Raw genomic sequence first — 22540 nt, forward strand, 5'->3', positions numbered from 1 at the left:
CCTCTACATTGGAGAGAACCGAATCGCAAACTGGGCGACCGTTTTGCGGAACACCTGCGGTCTGTCCGCAAGAAAGACCCAAACCTCCCTGTCGCTTGCCATTTTAACACTCCACCCTGTTCTCTTGCCCACATGTCTGTCCTTGGCTTGCTGCATTGTTCCAGTGAAGCCCAACGCAAACTGGAGGAACAGCACCTCATCTTCCGACTAGGCACTTTACAGCCTTCTGGGCTGAATATTGAATTCAACAACTTTAGATCTTAAACTCCCCCTCCCCCCATCCCCACCCCGTTTCTTTTCCCCCCCCCACCCGCCTTTTTTTTCAATAATTTATATAGATTCTTCTTTCCCCACCTATTTCCATTATTTTTAAATCTAAAACTAAAACCTTTAGTCTTTCCACCCCACCCCCACTAGAGCTGTACTTTGAATATCCTGTCTTGCATTCTTAATTAGCACTTTTCTCAGACAAAGACCACCACCTTCAACACCTCTTTGACCCTTTTGTCTCTGACATCTTTTGATTATCTGCTCACACCACACCCTCAATGTGTCTCTTCCCCCCCACCCACCTTAAACCAATTTATATTTCTCCCTTGTTGAAACTATGCTTCAGTTCTGCTGAAGGGCCATGAGGGCTCGAAACGTTGACTGATTTCTTCTCCGCCGATGCTGCCAGACTTGCTGAGTTTTTCCAGGTAATTCTGTTTTTATTTTGTTTTGGATTTCCAGCATCCGCAGTAGCTTTTAGCTTTTTGTTTTTATCTTTGTGTTTGATTGACTGCCACCTCTCTTCAAAAAAATGCCCTCTTGGAAGAAGTATGGTTCTGTCCTCCGACAGGATTTCCGACTGTCTCTTCTGCCCTGCTCACCTTCATTGCTTTCCATTTCTCTCCTGGTGTTTGACAAGGTGTTTACTAAAACCCGCTTTCACAGCCATATCTCCTTTCTCAGTGACTGTCTCCGTCTCCGACTCACCCCACGTGGATTTCAACTGAAATTCCATCCCTCTTGTTTCGAACCCACCCAGGATTACAGGTATCTCCGGGACATAAAACGTTTCTCGGACTGCTGTTCCCGTCGCATTCTGAGATCCACACTCAGTGCCATGCGCCGCCATATGAACACACTTGACCTCTCCCTCCAGCAGCACCGCCGCACCCTTTTTCAAAGCTGCGCGTGCCCCCAGTTTCATTTTATTCTTCGCCTCATCCGTCGCCTCAACAAGAAACTTTTTCTCTTTCTCTCAAGTGCTAAGGAACGCAAGCTCCAACAACTCATCGACTCCAACACCCATCGGGGACCCTCCACCCCTGCTTGTCCCTCCGTCCTCACCCCATCTTCCAATCCCAGCCCCAGCCGCGTATTCACTATACCCCCTGACCTTCCCCTCTCCGATGCTGAACGTTCAGTGCTCAGCAAAGGACTTAGTTTCATACCCTTACGCCCTCATCTCAATGAATTTCGGGCTCGGCATGATGCTGAACTCTTCTTCCGCCGTCTTCGTCTCCGTGCTCACTTCTTTGGGCAGGAGTCCTCTCCCCGTTCAACGGATCCTTTTACCCACCTCCAATATTCTCCCTCCACTTGGACCCCTCCCTCTGGATTCTTACCTTCTCTTGATCTTTTCATTGAGAACTGTCGGCGTGACATTAGCCGTCTCAATTTCTCTGCTCCTCTCACCCATTCTAATCTGTCTCTCTCTGAACTCACTGCACTCCGTTCTCTCAGGTCCAACCCCAACATTGTCATCAAACCCGCTGACAAGGGTGGTACTGTTGTTGTCTGGCGCATTGACCTCTACCTCGCGGAGGCTGAGCGTCAACTCGCAGACGTTTCCTCCTACCTCTCCCTGGACCATGACCCCACCACAGAACATCAAGCCATTGTTTCCAGGACTGTCACTGACCTCATCTCCTCTGGAGATCTTCCTCCCACAGCTTCCAACTTGATAGTCGCCCAACCTCGGACGGCCCGCTTCTACCTCCTACCCAAAATCCACAAACAGAACTGTCCTGGCAGACCGATCGTGTCAGCCTGTTCCTGCCCCACGGAACTCATTTCTCGTTATCTTGACTCCCTTCTCTCTCCCCTTGTCCAGTCCCTTCCCACCTACATCCGTGATTCCTCTGACACCTTACGTCACATCAACAATTTCCAGTTCCCTGGCCCCAACCGCTTCCTCTTCACCATGGATGTCCAATCCCTCTACACCTCCATCCCCCACCAGGATGGTCTGAGGGCCCTTAGCTTCTTCCTTGAACAGAGGCCCCAACAATCCCCATCCACCACTACTCTCCTCCGTCTGGCTGAACTTGTTCTCACACTGAACAATTTCTCCTTTAACTCCTCTCACTTCCTCCAAATAAAAGGTGTGGCTATGGGTACCCGCATGGGCCCCAGCTATGCCTGTCTCTTTATGGGGTATGTGGAACATTCCTTGTTCCAGTCCTACTCCGGTCCCCTCCCACAACTCTTTCTCCGGTACATCGATGATTACTTCGGTGCTGCTTCATGCTCTCGTCGGGACCTGGAACAATTTATTAATTTTGCTTCCAATCTCCACCCCTCCATCATCTTCACATGGTCCATCTCTGACACTTCTCTTCCCTTCCTTGACCTCTCTGTCTCAATTTCTGATGATAGACTGTCCACCAATATCCATTACAAGCCTACCGACTCCCACAGCTACCTCGACTACAGCTCCTCACACCCCGCTTCCTGTAAAGACTCCATCCCATTCTCTCAGTTCCTTCGCCTCCGTCGCATCTGTTCTGATGACGCTACCTTCAAAAACAGCTCCTCGGACATGTCCTCCTTCTTCCTTAACCGAGGTTTTCCATCCACGGTCGTTGACAGGGCCCTCAACCGTGTCCGGCCCATATCCCGCGCATCCTCCCTCACGCCTTCTCCTCCTTCCCAGAAACATGATAGGGTCCCCCTTGTCCTCACTTATCACCCCACCAGCCTCCGCATTCAAAGGATCATCCTCCGCCATTTCCGCCAACTCCAGCATGATGCCACCACCAAACACATCTTCCCTTCACCCCCCTTGACAGCATTCCGTAGGGATCGTTCCCTCCGGGACACCCTGGTCCACTCCTCCATCACCCCCTACTCCTCAACCCCCACTTATGGCACCTCCCCATGCCCACGCAGAAGATGCAACACCTGCCCCTTCACTTCCTCTCTCCTCACCGTCCAAGGGCCCAAACACTCCTTTCAAGTGAAGCAGCATTTCACTTGCATTTCCCCTAACTTAGTCTACTGCATTCGTTGCTCCCAATGCGGTCTCCTCTACATTGGAGAGACCAAACGCAAACTGGGCGACCGTTTTGCGGAACACCTGCGGTCTGTCCGCAAGAAAGACCCAAACCTCCCTGTCGCTTGCCATTTTAACACTCCACCCTGTTCTCTTGCCCACATGTCTGTCCTTGGCTTGCTGCATTGTTCCAGTGAAGCCCAACGCAAACTGGAGGAACAGCACCTCATCTTCCGACTAGGCACTTTACAGCCTTCTGGGCTGAATATTGAATTCAACAACTTTAGATCTTAAACTCCCCCTCCCCCCATCCCCACCCCGTTTCTTTTCCCCCCCCCACCCGCCTTTTTTTTCAATAATTTATATAGATTCTTCTTTCCCCACCTATTTCCATTATTTTTAAATCTAAAACTAAAACCTTTAGTCTTTCCACCCCACCCCCACTAGAGCTGTACTTTGAATATCCTGTCTTGCATTCTTAATTAGCACTTTTCTCAGACAAAGACCACCACCTTCAACACCTCTTTGACCCTTTTGTCTCTGACATCTTTTGATTATCTGCTCACACCACACCCTCAATGTGTCTCTTCCCCCCCACCCACCTTAAACCAATTTATATTTCTCCCTTGTTGAAACTATGCTTCAGTTCTGCTGAAGGGCCATGAGGGCTCGAAACGTTGACTGATTTCTTCTCCGCCGATGCTGCCAGACTTGCTGAGTTTTTCCAGGTAATTCTGTTTTTATTTTGTGTAGTAAATTAAACACCCTTGACTTATTTATGGGCCGAGCGCAGCACAGGCAGGGTTAATTACGCGCTGTTGCATATCTGGATAATTACAACAGGCGATCAATAGACGCTGCCAAGCAGTGACTAGCTGCAGTTGGGAGACCTCGTTGCTGCAGGGATCAAGCAGTATGTGGTTCTTATAGCGTGGAAGAGGATGATAAAGGGCAGCGATCGGGGCTTTTATAACCCAGATGCACATCCCGCCGTGTGGATCTCGGGGTGTATGCTAAGTGGATTCGCGCGATCGTTGACAGTCCAGGCTGGAGATTTACACAGGTGCCTTGTTTTTGGATAGTGTCTTTTTATTTTTATTTTTTTTTGGAAATCGCTAGCCGACTTCTGGGGCTTGGATGTGGAGCGAGATCTACATGTGTGGTCCTGGTGTGGGTCAGGCGCACAGAAGCTGAGCTCCGAAGCTGGGGGATCCGAACATGTTGCCCGGCTGGAGAGGGCTTTGCACTGGGGCAGGGACAGCACTTTGCTGCCTCCTCGTCTGGATCATCTACTCGCACTTAGTCAAAGAAGGTAAATCGGCGCCTATCGTGATAAATAGCACTGCAATATTCTGTCACAGCTTTCCTTAAAGGTAACCTGATAAAGTTAAAGTGCTAAATACTGGAGGGCTTTGCTACCGGTGACATTCTGCTTTTCATTCTGTACCTCCCAACATTTCAAATGTCTTTACTCCACATACTTGTTTCGCCCTGTTATGTTGGGCACGGAGCTTACATAAGGAGCAGGACATATACGTAGCGGCTGTGCTTACTGTGATGAATGTACATCTCTGCCTTAGAAACAAGCTTAGACACCTATACAGGCCTGCGTAATTACAGTAAATATGTACGCATTCTCTCTCGCGTAAATGGGCATGACTGCATTTGGTGTACATGGTGCTTATATTGTATATGTATGTAAACACACATTCACACACACACACACACAGGTATTCCAGCGAATTTAACCTTGCGATGATGTATGTGCGTTTATCTACAGTGATAAAAGTGCCAGCGTATTTAATTTCGCGCGGCTTCTAGTGAACGTTAAACAGGGCGAGAGAAATTAACTGCTGGAGATGACTGAACTCCTCGTCTGTTTCTTCCTGGAAAGGAATAGCTCCAGAGTTTCAAAAGCCAGCAGCGTTGAATCCTGGGTCGCACACCACCCGAGGCACGAATCAATTTCCCTATTCTTGTGTCTGCCAACTTGTGCCCCAGGATTTGAAAATGACTGGTAAATAAGAAGGTGACCGAGCTTTAGCTTCTGAATGCAATCTCAGGGAGGGTTGGAGCAGACTTCTCAATGCACCCAGTCGGGCTGCTGCACGGGAGCAGTTTGCAGAGAGGACTGATCCTCACAGTTTGCGTAAATGACCAGCATGAGAATGACAAAGTTATCGCGGAAGCATAATTTGCTGAGAGTCATTTTCGCGTTTATTACTTTTTGGATACATAGATTGCCGATAGAAGGTGCCTGGGGGCGCTCGAGGCTCTCAACAGCGAACTTAACATTGAACAGCAAACCCTGGCACTCGAAGCCGATACATAAATATGCAAGAGTTGCTCATGCCCTGTGAATGAACACGCGGCTCTGCACTCCATTCGAAAGGGGTGCGAGGTTAAGTAATCATGGTGCCTTTTGCAGATCTTCATACAAAAGCAAAATACTGCGGATGCTGGGAGATCAGATTTAAAGGCAGAAAATGCTGGGAGCGGTAAACATTTCAGGTCGATGACCTTTCGCTCAGAACTCATGTTCTGTCCTGAGGAGTGGCCAAGGATCGTTAACCCTGTTTTCTCTCTCTACAGTTGCTGCATGACCTGCTGAGCATTCCCAGACCCTCATAGTTTTACTTGCCCATTTGGCCCTGTTTATTTTTTTAAAGAATCTGCTGCAGTTGGAACTCTCGATTCCAATTTCTAAAACTCAGGTGGTGTTGACAGGGATATAGTTGAGAAGGGCTGTTTTGTTCAAAGTTTCAAGCATGGGCAATAATATGCAAGGAATTTTGGGTTGTCACCATTTCAATTCGGTCTTGAAACATTTCATACGGAAATTGCTGGATGAGATTGAAATGTATTTATTCCCTGCCGTGTGTTACAACATATAATGAAGTGGAGTCAAGGATAAAATGCAGTTTACTCAGTCAGTGAGCTAAAACAGATTGCCTTTCACAAGGGCAAAAAAATAACTTCATAACTATCCCCTCAGACTTCTGAATTATGGGATAGGGAATTTAAAACAAAGTTCAAAGTCACAAATCCTACCTAAATGTATGACCAGTGTGAATATAAATTAAAGAATGGTTCAGTGATATGGACTTAGATGGAATGAAATTAGCAGGTATGCAATCAAAACAGAAAATGTTGGAAAAACTTGGATCTGGCAGCATCATTTATTTATTTTCTTTAATTTTTATTTATTTATTCATGTCAGTTGTTTCCATGTTGTGCTTTCACAGAGCACTGACCCTTCTGCTATTAACACATTTTGCTATCACTACCACCACCCTCTTTAGTCTTTAACAATACCATTGACACCCCCTTTGTCTCGTGTCCATGACATCTTTGTAAATCTCTCCTGAGCTTTCACGATCCCTGACCTTCTATTTTGCTTCACCTGCTCCATCCCCTCTTAAACAGTATAAATCTACTTCTCTTTAGCTCTGAGGATGAGTCATACGGACGCGAAATTTTAACTCTGTTTCTCACTCCACAAATGCTGCTAGACCTGCTGAGCTTTTCCAGCATTTTCTGTTTTTATTTCAGATTTCCAGTATCCACAGTATTTTGCTTTTTATCTTAGCAGGTATGCTTCCCGATTGGATAAGTACCTGTCCGTCTGAGAGATTCCTAGCTAAACCTTACAAATCTTACAAAGCTTACTTTCTCAATATGATGCATCTGTGCTGTGCAAAAGTATAAACATGTTTGACATGTACACATTATTGCTGCTAAATGTTTTGCATGCAAACAACAGCAGAAAGAGAATGCAATGGCTGACACTGTTTCCCAAGTTCATCCATGCCATACATCTCTCTTCTATGGAGAGTGCCTGCAACAACCTGCTTAGGCTTCTTGTAATGCAGCTCTGAACTGATCAGTAGAGGGTGCACAAAAGCAGTGTGGTTTGATTGTCTAATTTTACTCTTCTCAACCAAGGTAACCATTGCACCTCAGTAAGCACTGCCCTAGATAGCCTCCAGTGAGATCAGAAATTCACTAAGTGTTAACTGATGGGACTGAAACGTGCAGCCTCAAACATGTAATCCAGAGTTTCATTTGTGGAACAAATGCCAAACCCAGTGATATGCCATGCTCCTGGAGACTAAAGGACTGTGAATTCCCTTTTAATGCAATGTTTGTAAAGGTTGATTAGAAATCCAGTTTGTGGCACAGTCGACTGTGACTGCATATTCCTGAGCTACTGAAAGACATTTTCAAGGACGGCTGAAATAATACCTAGAGTCTGATGCTTGGCCTGTGTTTTTAGCTTCATGCTGTTATGCTGGACTAATGCAATGCTTTCAATGAAATAAAGATTATAATGAAGTTCTGTATTTGTAATCACTTGACAGAACACTATAAAATGTGCACATGACAATCAGTAACTTGAACAATAAAGAGTTGTGAGTCTGGACTGCAGTTTTGACTGATTTGTTTGTTGTGGCTGAAGGAAGTTTTATCTGTTCCTAAGTAGGTCCGTAGAACCCGTAGATACTGCCTACTGTAACAGCAGAATATTCCTATGAAGGATGGAGTTGAGTGGACTCTTTCCATAGAGCTGTCTGTGATCAGGGTGGGGGAGGATGGAGGCAAATGATCTTGATTGGGCAGGACTGGGGAGGGTATGGTCTCACTGTATTGAATTTTTCCTCTTGCAGGCTGTGCTCGTGAATTAGAGTTGATGTCACCTAATCAAAAGTCTTGCACCATTCTGCCCTTCCTGATGAAACAGGAAACTTGGGGGGAAAATAAACAACAACATCTATTTAAAAGGGAATAATCAAATAAATCCACAAGTGAGCTGCTTTTGCAATGGGATAGAAATGTAGGGAAAATGCAGTTATTAGATAACTCCTTTACACAGAATGCGTTCATTTCTTGGAATTTTCTAAGGAAATAGCCTTTACTTACTGCAAGTTCCTGCCCAGTGCAGTATTTTGAGTGAGAAGAAAAAACATCAATCATGCCATAATGAGTCTGTGATTTTCTATTTATTCTAAAGGGTGGTATTTGTGCTTATTCAGAAATAAATGATGTGGTGTAGACCATGAAGTTTTAGGTTGGGATTCACTGACAAATTTGAGTATTTTTTCGCCCGGAGTAAATTGTACTTGTTGGGAAAATACTAGAGAACAGTTTAGTACTCTGCAGAGTATTTCGCTTTGGAAATGTAAAGCAGCTGCAGGCAATGTGGATTAAATGAGCATGAGAATCTTAAATCTTTAGAAAAAAAAAGCTCCAGTCCATTTTTTTCACATTTAAGAAAATAGTTCCAAAGTACTGTAATGAAGGGATGTGTGTATCCCTTCTTTAACCAAAGCTTTCATTGCACCAGCAACAGTTTTGAAGCAATAAGGTTTTCTGTGAGGAATATTCCTTACGCAAATTTCATCAGAATGAGGAAAAACTTCAGTTCTGAAGGAGGATCTGAGAGACAACTCAGTTGAACTCTCATTTTGATCTCACGGCTGTTAATTGTCACTGGAAATTGTAATTATTACTAACACCCACAGGTTATTAGTAAAAGAATGATCAAGGTTACATAAGCCAAAAAATTGAATGAGTTTTGCAGCAATGTTTCTAAAAATTTTCAACAGCTTTTATTTCACTGAATAAGAGTAATCTTTTTATGCCCTCATTTACTTTCTAGCATTCAGGTCAGAGCAGTATTGATGGAGAATGTGGGGGTCTGGGATTAGGCAACTATGAGTCGTCTGGCCACAGTTGTTCTGTGACCTAGAAAGGCTAAAGTGGATGTAGGAAGAAATATGACAGCGACGCCACTGATGTGCCCCAAACTAAAGATTCATTAGTGTTTGAGCTTGGCTGACTACAAGATACAGTAAAGGATAGAAAGAAACAATACACTTAATAGACCAGTTATATTGAACTTCTGTGGCCAATTTTGTGCAATGATTTTTATCATACCAGTGATGGGCCAACTGTTTCCTTAGTAACTTACCAATGGCATTTAAGGATCATGAATATATTATAGTTCTAGCCATGACTATTTCTCCCAGCTGCTGTTATTCAAGGAATGTTTTGAAAATGTTATCGCTTGTTTTTGGTGGTCACAATATTTAGCATAGGTTAACAGCTTCATGCTGATTTGGGTCATTATATTTTTTAGGAGTGGGAAATCGAGCAAGACCATTTCTTTTTTTCATAAATCTTCAAACCAACTTCTTCCTTCAGAATCATGATTGTTTCCTGAACCCAATTATGCTGTTCGCTGCAATAGCTACAAGCCTACTACCATTTATGTAAAATTTGTTCTCCATTACTTCTGTTCTTATTTCTGACATTAATTTTCTTATTCATATTTATATATATTAGCAATCACAGTTTGCATAATCAAACAAAATGTTCCATGAACCAGTGCAATTGGGCAGCATGATGGAATGTAAATGTTTATTTTCTTCCCTTTAAGATGTATCGCTTAATGTGTTGAAGAATGCTGGAGTTTTATTGTTGCTGAAAAATGGGTTTATCACCAAAGTAAATATATTCCACTGCCTGTGAGTGATTTAAAATTACTGTACATGATCATCAAGTGCTATCAAATAGTTTTATTGGTGTACATTAGTCAATTTCTTAGTCAATTAAATATTTTGATATGCAAAAGCTTTTAAAATGTACTTACTAGCTCCTTTGCACCAAAGATAATCCAATTTGAAGGGCCTTCCAGTGAAATCTTGCAATTCTGCCTGGGGAGTGTGGGCAGAGCATTCCAGCAAATTGAATCTTGTACAATTTAAAATATCATGGCAAACACAAATATGTGGTTGTGTGTGTAACTCACTTGTGTTTTAAATTCGCCAATCGTTTGCGCTAGTTTGGCTAAATCCACCTGGATTGTGTTGGTTTTGACTAATGTAAACAAACAAAAACTCTGGTCCACAATATTCTGTGAACATATACTTAGCATATTAAATATAGTCAATTTCCTAATAATGTTGGCCTTGAGATATATTTTAGACTTTTTGCCTCAAGTATATGTTGTGTTAACTGTTCTCTTTTTGTCTGGATTGAATTACTGAATGAAAATCTGTGGTATAATGATTTGTGATCTGGTTATTTTTATTCCAGTTTTTTTAAAGAATCACAAGCCAAGCATAACTAAGTGTAACCAGTCATAACTGCATGATGAGAGCAAATGCTTTAAGAAAACATTTTACAAACGCCAATTTCCAGGTGGGAACCTGCCAACACACAATGTGCACTTGCAGACTGGGAAATCTGATGCGTAACCCCTTATAAATGACAGGTACCCAGCCTATGGTGAGCATATTCTTCTTCTTTGACTTTATGTCGGCACTACACTACTCTCACACATAGATTAGGGAGAAAAATGAATCATCCAATGGCAAGACTTCTCCTGTACACTGCCCTGGTCCACATAAAGTTGGCGATGATGGGAAACCATTTCCTAGTTTTTAAAAGATTCGAATCAGGAAGGTGTCAAGTTTTTCTCGGTTTTTTTTTTGTTTCTGTTTTTTTTTCTGCATTTGTTTCTGTTTCCTTGTTTTCTTTTGTTTTTTGCTTGTGTTTTCTATTTCTAGGAGCTGTATTTTAAACTGCATAATCAAATGCTTTCCTCTCCTCCCCCACCCTTCACCCCCAACTTCCCCCAGCACTTTCCCTGCCATGCTTTGAAATCTGTTACATCTCTAAGTTCTGAGGAAAGGTCACTGACCTGAAATATTAACTGGTTCTCTCTCTGCACCGATGCTGCCAGACCTGCTGAATATTTTCAGGATTTCTGTTTTTATTTCAGATTTCCAGAACCCTAGGTACTTTCCTCCTTTTTACATTTGCGTTGCTCATCATGGCCACATCAATCATAACTTTCCCTACTGATAGCTGGCAGCAGCATATGTGGGCACTAGTGTAGGGCATTTATTGAAGGAATTATGGTTCTCCAGTTCTCTACACTGAATCCTTCATGAGCAAAGAGCCTTTCCTACAATGTGTATTTAATATGTGCCAATCTGCACTAAATCATGCAATTGAATGTCAGTTTTCCTGGCAGCATTCATGATTCATGTATTTTAAGGCAATGTACCATGCCTGTGTTATTAAAGCAGATGGAACAGATGGCTGCTAAGTGACTATAGGTATCTCTTCAGACCCAGTTCATGATCTGATTGATAAGGCACATACAGTCATACAAATATTTGAGGAACATACAATTGGCATACTGAAATATGTCTACATCAACCAAGCGACTATCGTAGCAGGTCATCACCAATATCTCAAAGATAATAGTCAGTTACATATTGCACAATTTTTGTCTCATGGTGAGTTTTTGCCATGGAGCAATAGCAGCTGATGGTGGAGCATGACAACAGAGAATAATGCAGGTTAAGTTGTACTGCAATCTCTAATGGATGGCCCATTCAGCTAACTTGCTGATCACCAGCAGTGCTGTCTATACGTGCACAATGGAATAACCCAATATGTAAGTCCCAATATTGGCCTCTCTGATAACTGAGCTGTCATGAATGTTCATTCTTTTACCTACTCGTACCTTAATCCACTGCATCAAGAGTCAGCTCTCTGGCAAAATTTATATATACAAAGTGTAAAAAAAAATTAATTTCATCCAAGTAATTGCTATTTGTGCCATTAACGTTTATTGTCTGGTGGTGGTTCTTGGTGAGACTATAGTTGAGTGTCATCTGAAATTTGTCTTTTTGCTCTCTCTGGGTGTTTCCCCAGTGAAATAGCTGGCTGATATCTGTCAGCATATACTCTACAGATGGCATGACCCTGTACCTCCTGTGTATTGACCTGCAATGAGTTCAATGCTACAATAACTGACCAACTCTTGTCACTTTCTAGTGGTTTACATGTTGTTTGTGGTGGAGGGAATGTTGTAAGCTTGATGTGACATTGTGTTTTCTTGACTATTTTTATTCCAGCCACATTGCTGCTGCTGTTGGGCACTCCCTCTGCACACTTATTGATCCATGTTGGAGAAAATCCTGAGGGCAGCAATATGGCTTTTCCATTCAATCTCCAATATGTTAGAAGCTGCAAAAAAAAGGTCCAGGATTGGAGTCTAAATCCTCTATGCAACTCTACGTAACAGTACAACTTTCAAGAGAGAAAATGTGAAAAGAAAGAAATACCCTCAGAGTATTTGCTATTGACAGATCCACTGTAAATAGCCTTGAAGATGCTGCCATTGAAATTCAGTTCAGTGATGCCCATTTTTTGGGAGCTATGAGGCCTCTTTGGTTCCACGATGGCATCTATAGCCAGAGCTTACACTACAGGTGCGAAGTCAGCTGGATGCTATATTTGTAATTGGTTTAGTGTGCGTGCACCTAATGTCCACTGGAAGCGCGCAGATTAGGCAGATCATGATGTCAAACAGTGTGCAATGCTGATTTGATGCCAGTGCCGACATTTTGAGGCGTCACCTCCCAGCTTACACCCTCCCTTGAACTCTCGCAGGACATCTCCACCAGTGATATTTAAGGGGATCATCAACTACATACAGTTTGGTTGCTGGTTTATTTCTACTGGTTTTTGCTCCAATTCTACATGTTTTTGGAGCTTTCAATCATTATTTCAAGTTTCAAAAGTCTACAGGGAGTGGTGTAGCAGGTGCTGAGCATTTCTGCACAAATCAGTTGCACCCAGACTTGAATAGATTCAAACACGTGTGGCCATTACCTCTTAATAATCTTTTCTATAGTGACCAACATGTTTTCCTCCAAAGGGGTTAGGATATGCAGGAGAATCCCTCCCCCCTCTAGTCAGTTCCTGCTGCCTCCAGTTCTACGCCAACAACTCCTGCGAGAAAGAAATGTGTCAGTGAGTGTTGTGCACTAAGTTTGGGTGGCTCTTATGGTTGAATAGCTGCTAGTGTGTGCAATGTGAGAGATGTGAATGTAATGCTTGTAGCAGCGATGTGCGTGTGCAGGTAAGGTAAAGCTTTCTGAGTCTAGTGGTTCAGTTAGTGGGACATGGCATTTGAAGATGCATTCATTGACCTTAGTCATTCATATGAGTTCATTAAACTTCTTGTGGCTCCGTACCGAGATCCTTGGGGATAAACATTGGGCATTCTCTTCAGTGGCAACTTATTCTCACTCCTTACCATGGCCTGAATCTTCTGGTCAATGTGTGAGGGTGGGCCCCGCTTGCCGACGCTTAAAATGATGCGTGGTGATGTTGGGTGTGCGTCCTGATGTCACCGCGCGTCATTCCGATCCTCAGTTCGGCGGGTACGCAGCAGAGTCGGCTGCGCGCCCGCCAAACTGTCAAAGGCCTGTTAAGGCCGTTAATTAACTAATTAAACTGATTCTCAGGGCTGCCCGTCCAACCTTAAGGTTGGCGGGCAGGCGAAGAGGCCAGGTGGCCTTCGCATTTTGCGTGGAACCTCATCCACGGGCGGGTTGAGATTTCATGAAGGTTTTATAACTTTAATAAAAATTTTTCATAAAATTCAGACATGTCCCAGCTCATCACATGAGGGAAATGTCCGATTAATTTTTTTCAAAATTTTTTTTTCAGGTTTTCCCAATGAAATTAAACTCCCTGAGGCAGCTCTGTGCCGCAGGGAGATTTCTGCGCTCTTTCGCGCACATGTATAAAAGAGCGCAGGTCCTGACTCTCCCTCCTCCCACTGCCTGCACAGGGAGCGCTGAGCACTTCTGGGTCTGTGTCACACTGGGCGGGCCTTAATTGGCCCGCCCACGTAAAATGGCAGCATGCAACCGATTGCGGGTGGCGATCGGCTGCGCACCCATCCAGCCTGCATGAAAGGGAGAGAATTCCCCCCCCCCTGCTCACCTGTGGGTTGAGGATATCTCTTCAATTTCTACCTCCTGTACCAAAACTTCCAGTGCAGCGTACAAAAATCTTAGTTGTCTGCTCTCTTCCGTGGCCAGCCATTCTTCATTCATTTCCCTGGTCAGATTCAGTTGCAGAATGACTTCCATCTCCTGTTCCAACTACATTGCCAATCCTCTTTAAGTAGTGCAGACTAGCTGTTTTTAATGCAAGTTACTAATGATATTGGGCCCCCTGCTGATGTGTGAACCAGTGAACAGCATGGTCAGAGCTGGTTGTATGCAGAAGTTACTATAATGAGCAGACAGCACAAAGTTGGTGTACTGCCTGTACTGCCTGAATGGTCATGATTAACTGCACAATGTAATCCCCACACTCATTTTTGAGGGCTATCCTGTTTAAATATCCCCCTCCCCCGACTGTTTTATGGTAGTGTGGTTATATGCAAATGCAACTAATGGACCCCTTCACAGCTGCTGCCAAGTTTTGCAGGCTGCTTTTGTGATATAATTGCATAAAAGATTTGCTACTTAGGTATCTAAAAGTGTTCTTTTATGCGCAGTTCAAATCTCTAGGCTTGGCAGGTGAGGAAAGACATGAACTGGTCTCAGGATTCCTGATCCTCTGCTGCCACTTTCAGCACGCTCCTCCTTATACATGATTCACCTATTGATCCCTCCTCAGATTGACTATCTAGATCCCCAGGGGTGGATATGCATTTGCAGAAAATTATGACAGATTTGAGCAGTGGCACAAGATGCTGTGAGGTATACTGACCCCTTCTGTATTGTTTGAAGTGCTTAGGATGTGCTTATAGAAACAGAACAGCATAGGCCACCGTTAAACATAGCATGCATGCTAATATACTTTGTATCACGGTGTTGTATAGTTAATTTATGCAAGTGTGGCAGTCAGTGTATGAGTGAGTTGGGTGAGAAAGTATAATTTGGAAAAGAATGGTAAAAGCCCTAAGTGAACACCAGAAAATCAAGTTCATAACAACAGCTTAGTTTGGTAACTCAATTAACAGTATTGCAAAGATAAAGGCCAGAATCTTCGGCTCGGCAAGCGGGGGCAGGGCCCGCTCCCCGACGTGTAAAATGACGCGCGGTGATGTTGGGCGTCTGTCCCAATGTCACCGCGCGTCATTCCGATTTTCAGTTCGGCGGGTGCGCACTGGAGTCAGCTGTGCGCCCACCGAACTGTCAAAGGCCTATTAAGACAATTTAAAAACTAATTAAACCACTTACCATAACTGCCCGTCCAACCTTAAGGTTGGTGGGCAGGTGAAGAGCCCAGGTAGCTTTCGCATTTTTCATGAAACCTCATCCACGGGCGGGATAAGGTTTCATGAATGATTTATACGTGAAATATTTTCATTGAAATTCAAAGACACTTTCACATGAGGGGACATGTCCTAAATTATTTTTTTCTTTATTAAAATTTTTGAAACTCAAACTGATCTCCCTGAGGTAGCTCTGTGCCTCAGGGAGATTTCTGCCCTGTTTCGCGCACATGTGTGAAAGAGCGCAGGCCCCGACTCAGCCTACTTCCCTGCCCACACAGGGAGCGCTCAGCACTTTCGGGTGCACGTCATGCTGGGTGGGCCTTAATTGGCCCACCCACGTAAAATGGCGGTGCATAGCTAATCGCGGGCCCGCTCCCGCCCAACCCAATGGGGAGAAAATTCTCCCCAAAGACTGGGTATAGTTACTTAATTCAGAAACCGGAGTTACAGTTGCCCCTGAGCTCCCATCTTCTTAGGTCTGTTCTAACAGTCAGTGGCTATGCTACCCATGATTATACCCAACTAGCATTTCTTCAACCATGACCACATGACCATCTGTTTATCATACACCAATACTACTTCCTTGTGTTATCTTTCCTTATATGAAAATATATGTATATACCTGTTCTACACAACTAAAATAGACATGGGCAAGGGTGTTAGCTTATTATCTTGCGTGCGCGCAGGTGCACGCATGCACACACACTGGCTCTAACAAGGCTGACACTCCCAGCTTATAATAGTAATGGTTTCACTGAATCAAATGATCAGTAATTTACTATTACAGCAAAATCCACGGCAGTACAGAACTTGTGATATATTTTTCCATTTTGTAGCCATATTATTCTGGCTGGTCACAGAACCTACTCTGCATGATGCAACCTTCTGGTAGCCACATGTGGATCATTGCAACAGTAGAGCACTCATGTAGTCCATGGAATAAAGCTCAAAAATGGCAGCGGTTCTTATTCATGTTCTTTAGCAAAGAAAGCATTCTATAGACCGTACATGCTATAGACCATATTTATGGTGCTTTTATATTGATGTAAAGTAATTTTGGGTGTGCAGCGATGCAAAAGTAGCATTATGAGTTGGGCTCCAATCGGACTCCGAGTACACAGCAGTTTGAGACCTTTTTTAGGAGGTGAGCTTCACACTTGGCGGAGTATAGCTCGGGGTAAAGCCAGGTTTTAGAGGTACTCGGGTGGCCTGTTCTGTCTCTTGGCTTATTATAAGCTTCAGGAGATGTTTTAATGTTAAGAGGATGTTACTGCCTGCATTCTTTGAACATTAGAAAATAGTCAGCAAGGGAGGAAACCTTTGTGCACTCGTGTAAGCATACATTTACAGAGTTACCTCCTGTTAGGCAGAGTGCGAACTATAGCATAGCACTAATGTTCCCACTGTGCTTCTCAATGTACTACTGCCAATCTCAGATGAGTGGTGTGGTATAGCTGCATCCTTAAACTCTAAGGATCATGGGTGACAGCAGTGCAATTTCCATATTTTGACATATGTTTCATGTTCAGATTTGGCCTCCTGAATAACCAAATTTCAAATTTTTAAAACCAAGGTCGAAACAGCTTATTTTTTGATATTCATTTTTGGGATATAGGCATCACTGACAAGGCCAGCATTTATTGCACATTCATAGTTGCCCTTGAGAAGATGGCGGTGGGTTGCATTCTTGATCTGCTGCAGAGTATCCTGTTTGGAGTATTCCACTAATTAAAAGCAACAGGGATAAACCAGCAGTCTTCTCATCACTTCATCTCTTTAGATAATAATGACTTTTGGATCCTTATTGTAAGGCTAGGGTAAATGTTTAAATGTTACATTTTGGGTACAAGACCTAAATTGGCATCGTTGGTGTAGTTTCCTTTTTTATATTAAAAGGATACCGTACCTAATTGCTATAAGTGTTGCATTTGCAACCTCTATGCTTTTTTACTACTTCTTGCTGAGAGTTTTAAGGTTGCCCCTGTCTCTGCGGGACCAGAGGATACTTTGATATTTCCACAGTCGGGAAGTGGAAAGAGAATGATTGTTATTTTTAAACCTCTTGCATCCCCATTGGCCTTATGGTATTTACTTATTGTCAGTATTTATTTGCTGTTGGAAACTGTACTAATCCATTATTGAATGTGTTCATTTTTTTTTACTGTTTTTATATGCTGGAAAATGGTTGATCATTGTCTGTTCATAGTGCTTTCTCATGTCTTAAGATGCCTAAATGAATTAGTAAAGGCCAAATAAAAGCTGTTCAAGGAATCTGAGTCCTTTTCAAGGTTCATTCTGAGGAAATAAAATATGAAGAATTGCAAAATGGTAATGAAAAAAATTGTGAGTCCGTAATTCAAACATTATATTATTCATTTGAAGTCCCTCCCAAGAATTAGTGTACCAGTCCATGTCAACAATTCAATAGCAACTAAAGGAGAGGGCAGCCAGCAGCTCTGAATATAGGAGATGTACTATTTATATCGAACTTACAGCTCAGAAACAGGCCATTCAGTCAATGTCGGCATTTATGCTCCACAAGCCTCCCTCTTCATTTAACTTTATCAGCATTACTTTCTATACCTTCCTTCCTCATATTTCTTTAGCTTTCCCTTAAATGTATCTATCTATTCACCTTAAGTGCCTGTGGTAGCGAGTTCTACTCTCTGGATAAGGAAGCTCTTCTTGAATTCCCTATCGAATCTATTAGTGGCTATCTTATATTTCTGACTCCTAGTTTTGGACTCCCCCCACAAGTGGAAATATTTCCTCTACATGTACCCTATAAAGTTATTTCATAATTGTAAAGCCTATTTACAAAACAAACTGGACCAGGCAGCAGATGCATCATAACAAAGTTAGATGCCTAGAATCGAAAAAGGGGGTACGTGTATCTGAATGAGGAATACCAGGATGCCACAAAGATTGGGAGCACGGCAATGTACAGTAGGCTACAGCTGCAGAATATGCTGTGCAGCTAAAAGAAGCATGAAGGTCTCTTTAGCTGTTTTTTTTATGAACTTTCTTGGCTGCCACTTCAATCTATTGAAGATATTTTCTATGTTAATTGCTTTTCTTGTTTAATTTTGCTAAGATCTGACCTGAATAAGGGTATGTTTTGCTTTACTTTTGGACAATTAATGTTCTTATTCTGAAGAAGGTGCCAGATATACTTAAAAGGTATAATTTTAATATCTTTCATTGGATGTGCTTTTCCTATCAAGTAGAAACACCTGAATGTGTTATTTTACTTCCAGTGATAAACAGCTTTTCATCTCTTCTCCAAATTTCCTACTTATGAATATTCTTCAAGAATAGAGAAGTTGAAGGAAATTGTTGATGGAGCAGTAATGGTAACTGTTGCTTATCCACTGACTATCTATTTGTATGTGCTACTTCCTCTTACATTCGTTCATTAGTTCCAGCAGTCTTCTGTGCCTGACTCAGTTGGGCATTGTGTTGGGCTTTGTGATGGCACACACTCACTGACTCTGCACATGCACCGCTGTTGGAGGTAAGATCCTCACAAGATCCCTTGATTACTCTGAGCGTACAATCCCTCCATTGCGATTCCCTGTATGCATTTTTCAAGTAGTTGATGTCAGATATGACTGTTTGGGACAATGTATACATTCTACTTCCCAAAGCCCAGTGTTTGTGGATCTGGCTTGCATGGAGGAAATGGATTACTTAACCCTTCCTATATGTTGCAACATGCTTTGTTGAAAAGCAAGTCCAGTAAGGACTATATTTGGATACAACTGAGAAGGATCATGCAGCATGCCAGTCCTCCACCATTAACAAATTCACCTCCTGTTAATTCCCATCTGCTCGGCCCCTCAATTCTCAGGTCACGTGCTTCACCTAATCTTTCTCTGTCTCGCACATCACTGTCTAAAGGTCATGAGCCTCCAGGGCTTAAGTGGTGGAATTCATGGATTCCTGTGCTACTTGGCGCTAGACACATGATTCTTCTGAACCTGTGAGGAGAGAAGAGTGAACATTATAAAGCAAATTTTCTAGCATCTCACTTACAGCAAGGTAGTTGGCTGTGATTTTCTAATCTATGTTTGTAGTAGACCATGTGGAAATGAGGAATATCTACTTTCATTAGTAAGTAAGTATACTTATCTATATTACTGCATAAATTGTTAAGTTTCATGCAGTTTGTGTAATATGTGGATCAAACATATATAGTGGATATGGTTCATGCCACTTTGTCTGTACACTTGTTGGTGTGCCTCTCCAACTTCAACAGGACCAACGTCATTGAAAACTTTCTTCTCATTTAATTGGACAGATATGCTCGTATGTACAATTCAAAGTCTCCAACTGAGAAGCTCCAATTGTACTTTCCCTCAATTATTATATTATCACCATTCCGTTTAACAATAAGTTCAATATGGGTTAACAGACTGAAGTTCAAATTTTTTTTTTTCAGAACCAGTTAAAATAGATGCAAGTCCAAATTACATATAGCTGAATTTTACGTGGGATGTGTGGTCACTGCCCCCAGAGCAATTGTAGGGGGTGAGGCCACTTCCAATTGGGTGACTTGCCCCGTAGTCATATAACAGCCGTCAGGCTTTTAACTGGCTTCAGATGGGACTTCTGACCCCATCTGAGAGGAAGTCCTGTCTCCGAGAACGGTCGGCCAATCAAATGGCCGGCAACTCTTTCGACCCAGCAGTGCCACTGTGAGCAAGGGAGCTGGGTGGACATTCCAACATGAGGGGAAATGAGTTGGGGGGAAGATTGGGGGGGTAACTTCTCCGATGGGCACATGGAATCAAACAGGAGGTTGTCATGGTGTCCAGTTTTATGACTCCCTTCCCAGCATCCTGCCCTCAGATTGACTGATCATTTATCTCAGTTGCTGTTTGTGATTAATTTGACTGTTGTATTCTCTTGCATAATATGAAGTGCAGTCACTGCTGTTTAATTGGCTATGAAGTGCTTTGCGCATGTTCTAAGAATGTGAACGGTATCTCTATAAATACGAGTTCTTTTTTCCCACGTCTCCATTTGTTGATATTTTACATGAATATTGCACCTTTACATAGACCTATTTTTCTTACTGTGAAACTTCTGGACCTCTTGTTCATCCTTACTTTATTTGAGCCAAAGTTCTCCTGGTTTATTATGTATTTCTATGGTTGTTTCGATCCTGGTAGGGACTGTAAACGTTTGTAGAAAAATCAAACTCCCAGTGATTAAGTCAAAGAACTTTGCCACAAGATTTCACATTTTTAAACTGTTTATAAAACTGAACAAAACAAGCGCCACTAACTTATTATAGTTTTGTAAGGACTCACGATATAAACCCAGTTTTACATTTTATGTCCCACTAAGAGTTTCCTTAATCATTAAGCAATCTTGAAGTTGCATTCACTTCTTCTAGGGCCAACCCAAAAGTATGTCACAGCCCTCCAAATATTCACTTTGATTTCTACTTAGTCTTCCAGCTATCCTCCAAGGTACAATAATTATGGGAATCCTTCCATGAGCCTTTGGCTAAGCAACCCTCCAACTTTTCTCTAAAGACTTCATGACTGTGGACTCTTCAGCTTCTTGTCCTGGCTTTGGATATACACAGACTGCTTTTTCTCAGTCTGCACCCACAGGTTCTGTGCAGCTCTTTCCAAGCTAACTGTTCAAGTTGACTGCTTTCCGCCCTTCACAGTGAGGACCACTGTCGATTTCTTCCTCTAGCTTCATCTAGGTCAATCTTCCAGCTTTTTTATCCCTCTCTCAAAATTCAAACTGAGCTCAAACCCCCATCCGCATTCCACATGGTGAACAATAAAGTTAGTATTTTCTCTGCTTAAGGTGCAGGCTTGACTATCATTTATCTCCTTTTGCCACCCCGCCCCCACCCCCCCCCCGACAACACCCCCCCCCCCCCCCCCCCCCCACAACCCCCCCCACCCCCGCCCCCCCTCCCCGACTTATTGAGCTTCAGCCTACACAAGACCAAAACTGCAACTGCCTTCTGTGAGAAGCACCCAGATAAGTAAACAAAGGAACCTTCTAACTCCCACAGCCCATTTCCATGACTAAATGGCATGCTTTGGGATGGTTCAAACAGAAATGCAAACTAATTATTTTTACCTTCAACACAACTTTCTTGGTTCTGCAACCCATTTGAATAATTTATGTCTCTGGAGTTTTACAATCCTTTCCCCCAAAATTACTAGCTTTTAGCTTCATTCATCTTGGAACTATACATATAATTTAAATATTTTATTGAAGTAAGTGCAAGCCTTCTGGCTCCATTACAAGCTTAAAGATGGGTCATCCATTGTTCAATGTTTTCACACTTCTACGTATGACCTTTTAAATACAGTTAACCCAATTTGTTTGATCTGCATTCACACTAGGGTTGTTTATCAGTTTCTCGATTAGATGTTTCTATTTATCTTACATTTAACGCTTTAATTCCTAAAACCATTAGTTATATTCTAAAAACATATGAATTATGAACCAGATATTCACAACATGGTCTTTTTCTGTGTTGTGTGGTAGTCAGGATCACTTTATTTTGTTCCTTACAACATCAGCCATTATCTTCATGTCATGATTCATAAACTGGAATTTAGAAAAGTTGAAGAGCTGATCATGAGTACAAAATTTTCATTGGTCGTATGTAATGAGCTTTACGAATGTTTTGTGAATGGCTGGTCTTCCGTCAACTGGTTCATTGAAATCATGTTTTATAGGAAAATTGTGGCCAGACACAACTATAATTAACAACTTCTAACAAAAAGAGGGAAATACTCCCTTGAAGACGGGCTCCGCTTAGTTCTTCATGGTGGTCCTGAGATAGGCTGAACATATATATGCAAAAGATCCTAAATGCCCATGTTGGTGTATGAAAGTTTAGGAATATGAAGGATGAGGGGGAAATAATTTGCTTAAAACGTAAACGTTATTTCTGGTGAGGAAGCATATTTTCACATTCTTGTTAAGTTTCCCTTTCCCTTTGCACAATACAATAGAACTTGAGAACATGACAGTTCAAATCACATGATGCAATTTCCGAGACTGCTATTGCTGGTCATCAGCAGCAGAATTAATCCTGGAAATGGAATAAAATGGCCTCTGGCTACTCTCCCAGTATGTACGAAGAGAATAATGCCTCATACATAACGTTTATCTCAGGGTTTAGATGGCCT

The 22540-nt window shown here is 42.6% G+C and overlaps 1 protein-coding gene across 4 annotated transcripts in view; it reads left to right on the plus strand.

The window, feature by feature from the left end:
* Positions 1 to 22540, plus strand: part of LOC144683528 (chemokine-like protein TAFA-5) — a 376146-nt gene that overhangs the window by 19360 nt on the left and 334246 nt on the right. For 2 of the 4 annotated variants that reach the window (XM_078546608.1, XM_078546606.1), the window contains exon 1: positions 4132 to 4574. The exons of 1 other annotated variant lie outside the window; for it this stretch is intronic. In XM_078546608.1, coding sequence (XP_078402734.1) covers positions 4481 to 4574 — 94 coding nt within the window. In that variant the 5' untranslated portion in view covers positions 4132 to 4480. Of the gene's footprint in view, positions 1 to 4131; positions 4575 to 22540 lie in introns of those variants that run through there. One more of the 4 variants, XM_078546609.1, reaches the window with a different exon arrangement.

The sequence above is a fragment of the Cetorhinus maximus genome, chromosome 8, assembly GCF_964194155.1.
Source record: "Cetorhinus maximus chromosome 8, sCetMax3.hap1.1, whole genome shotgun sequence".
NCBI classification, from domain to species: domain Eukaryota; kingdom Metazoa; phylum Chordata; class Chondrichthyes; order Lamniformes; family Cetorhinidae; genus Cetorhinus; species Cetorhinus maximus.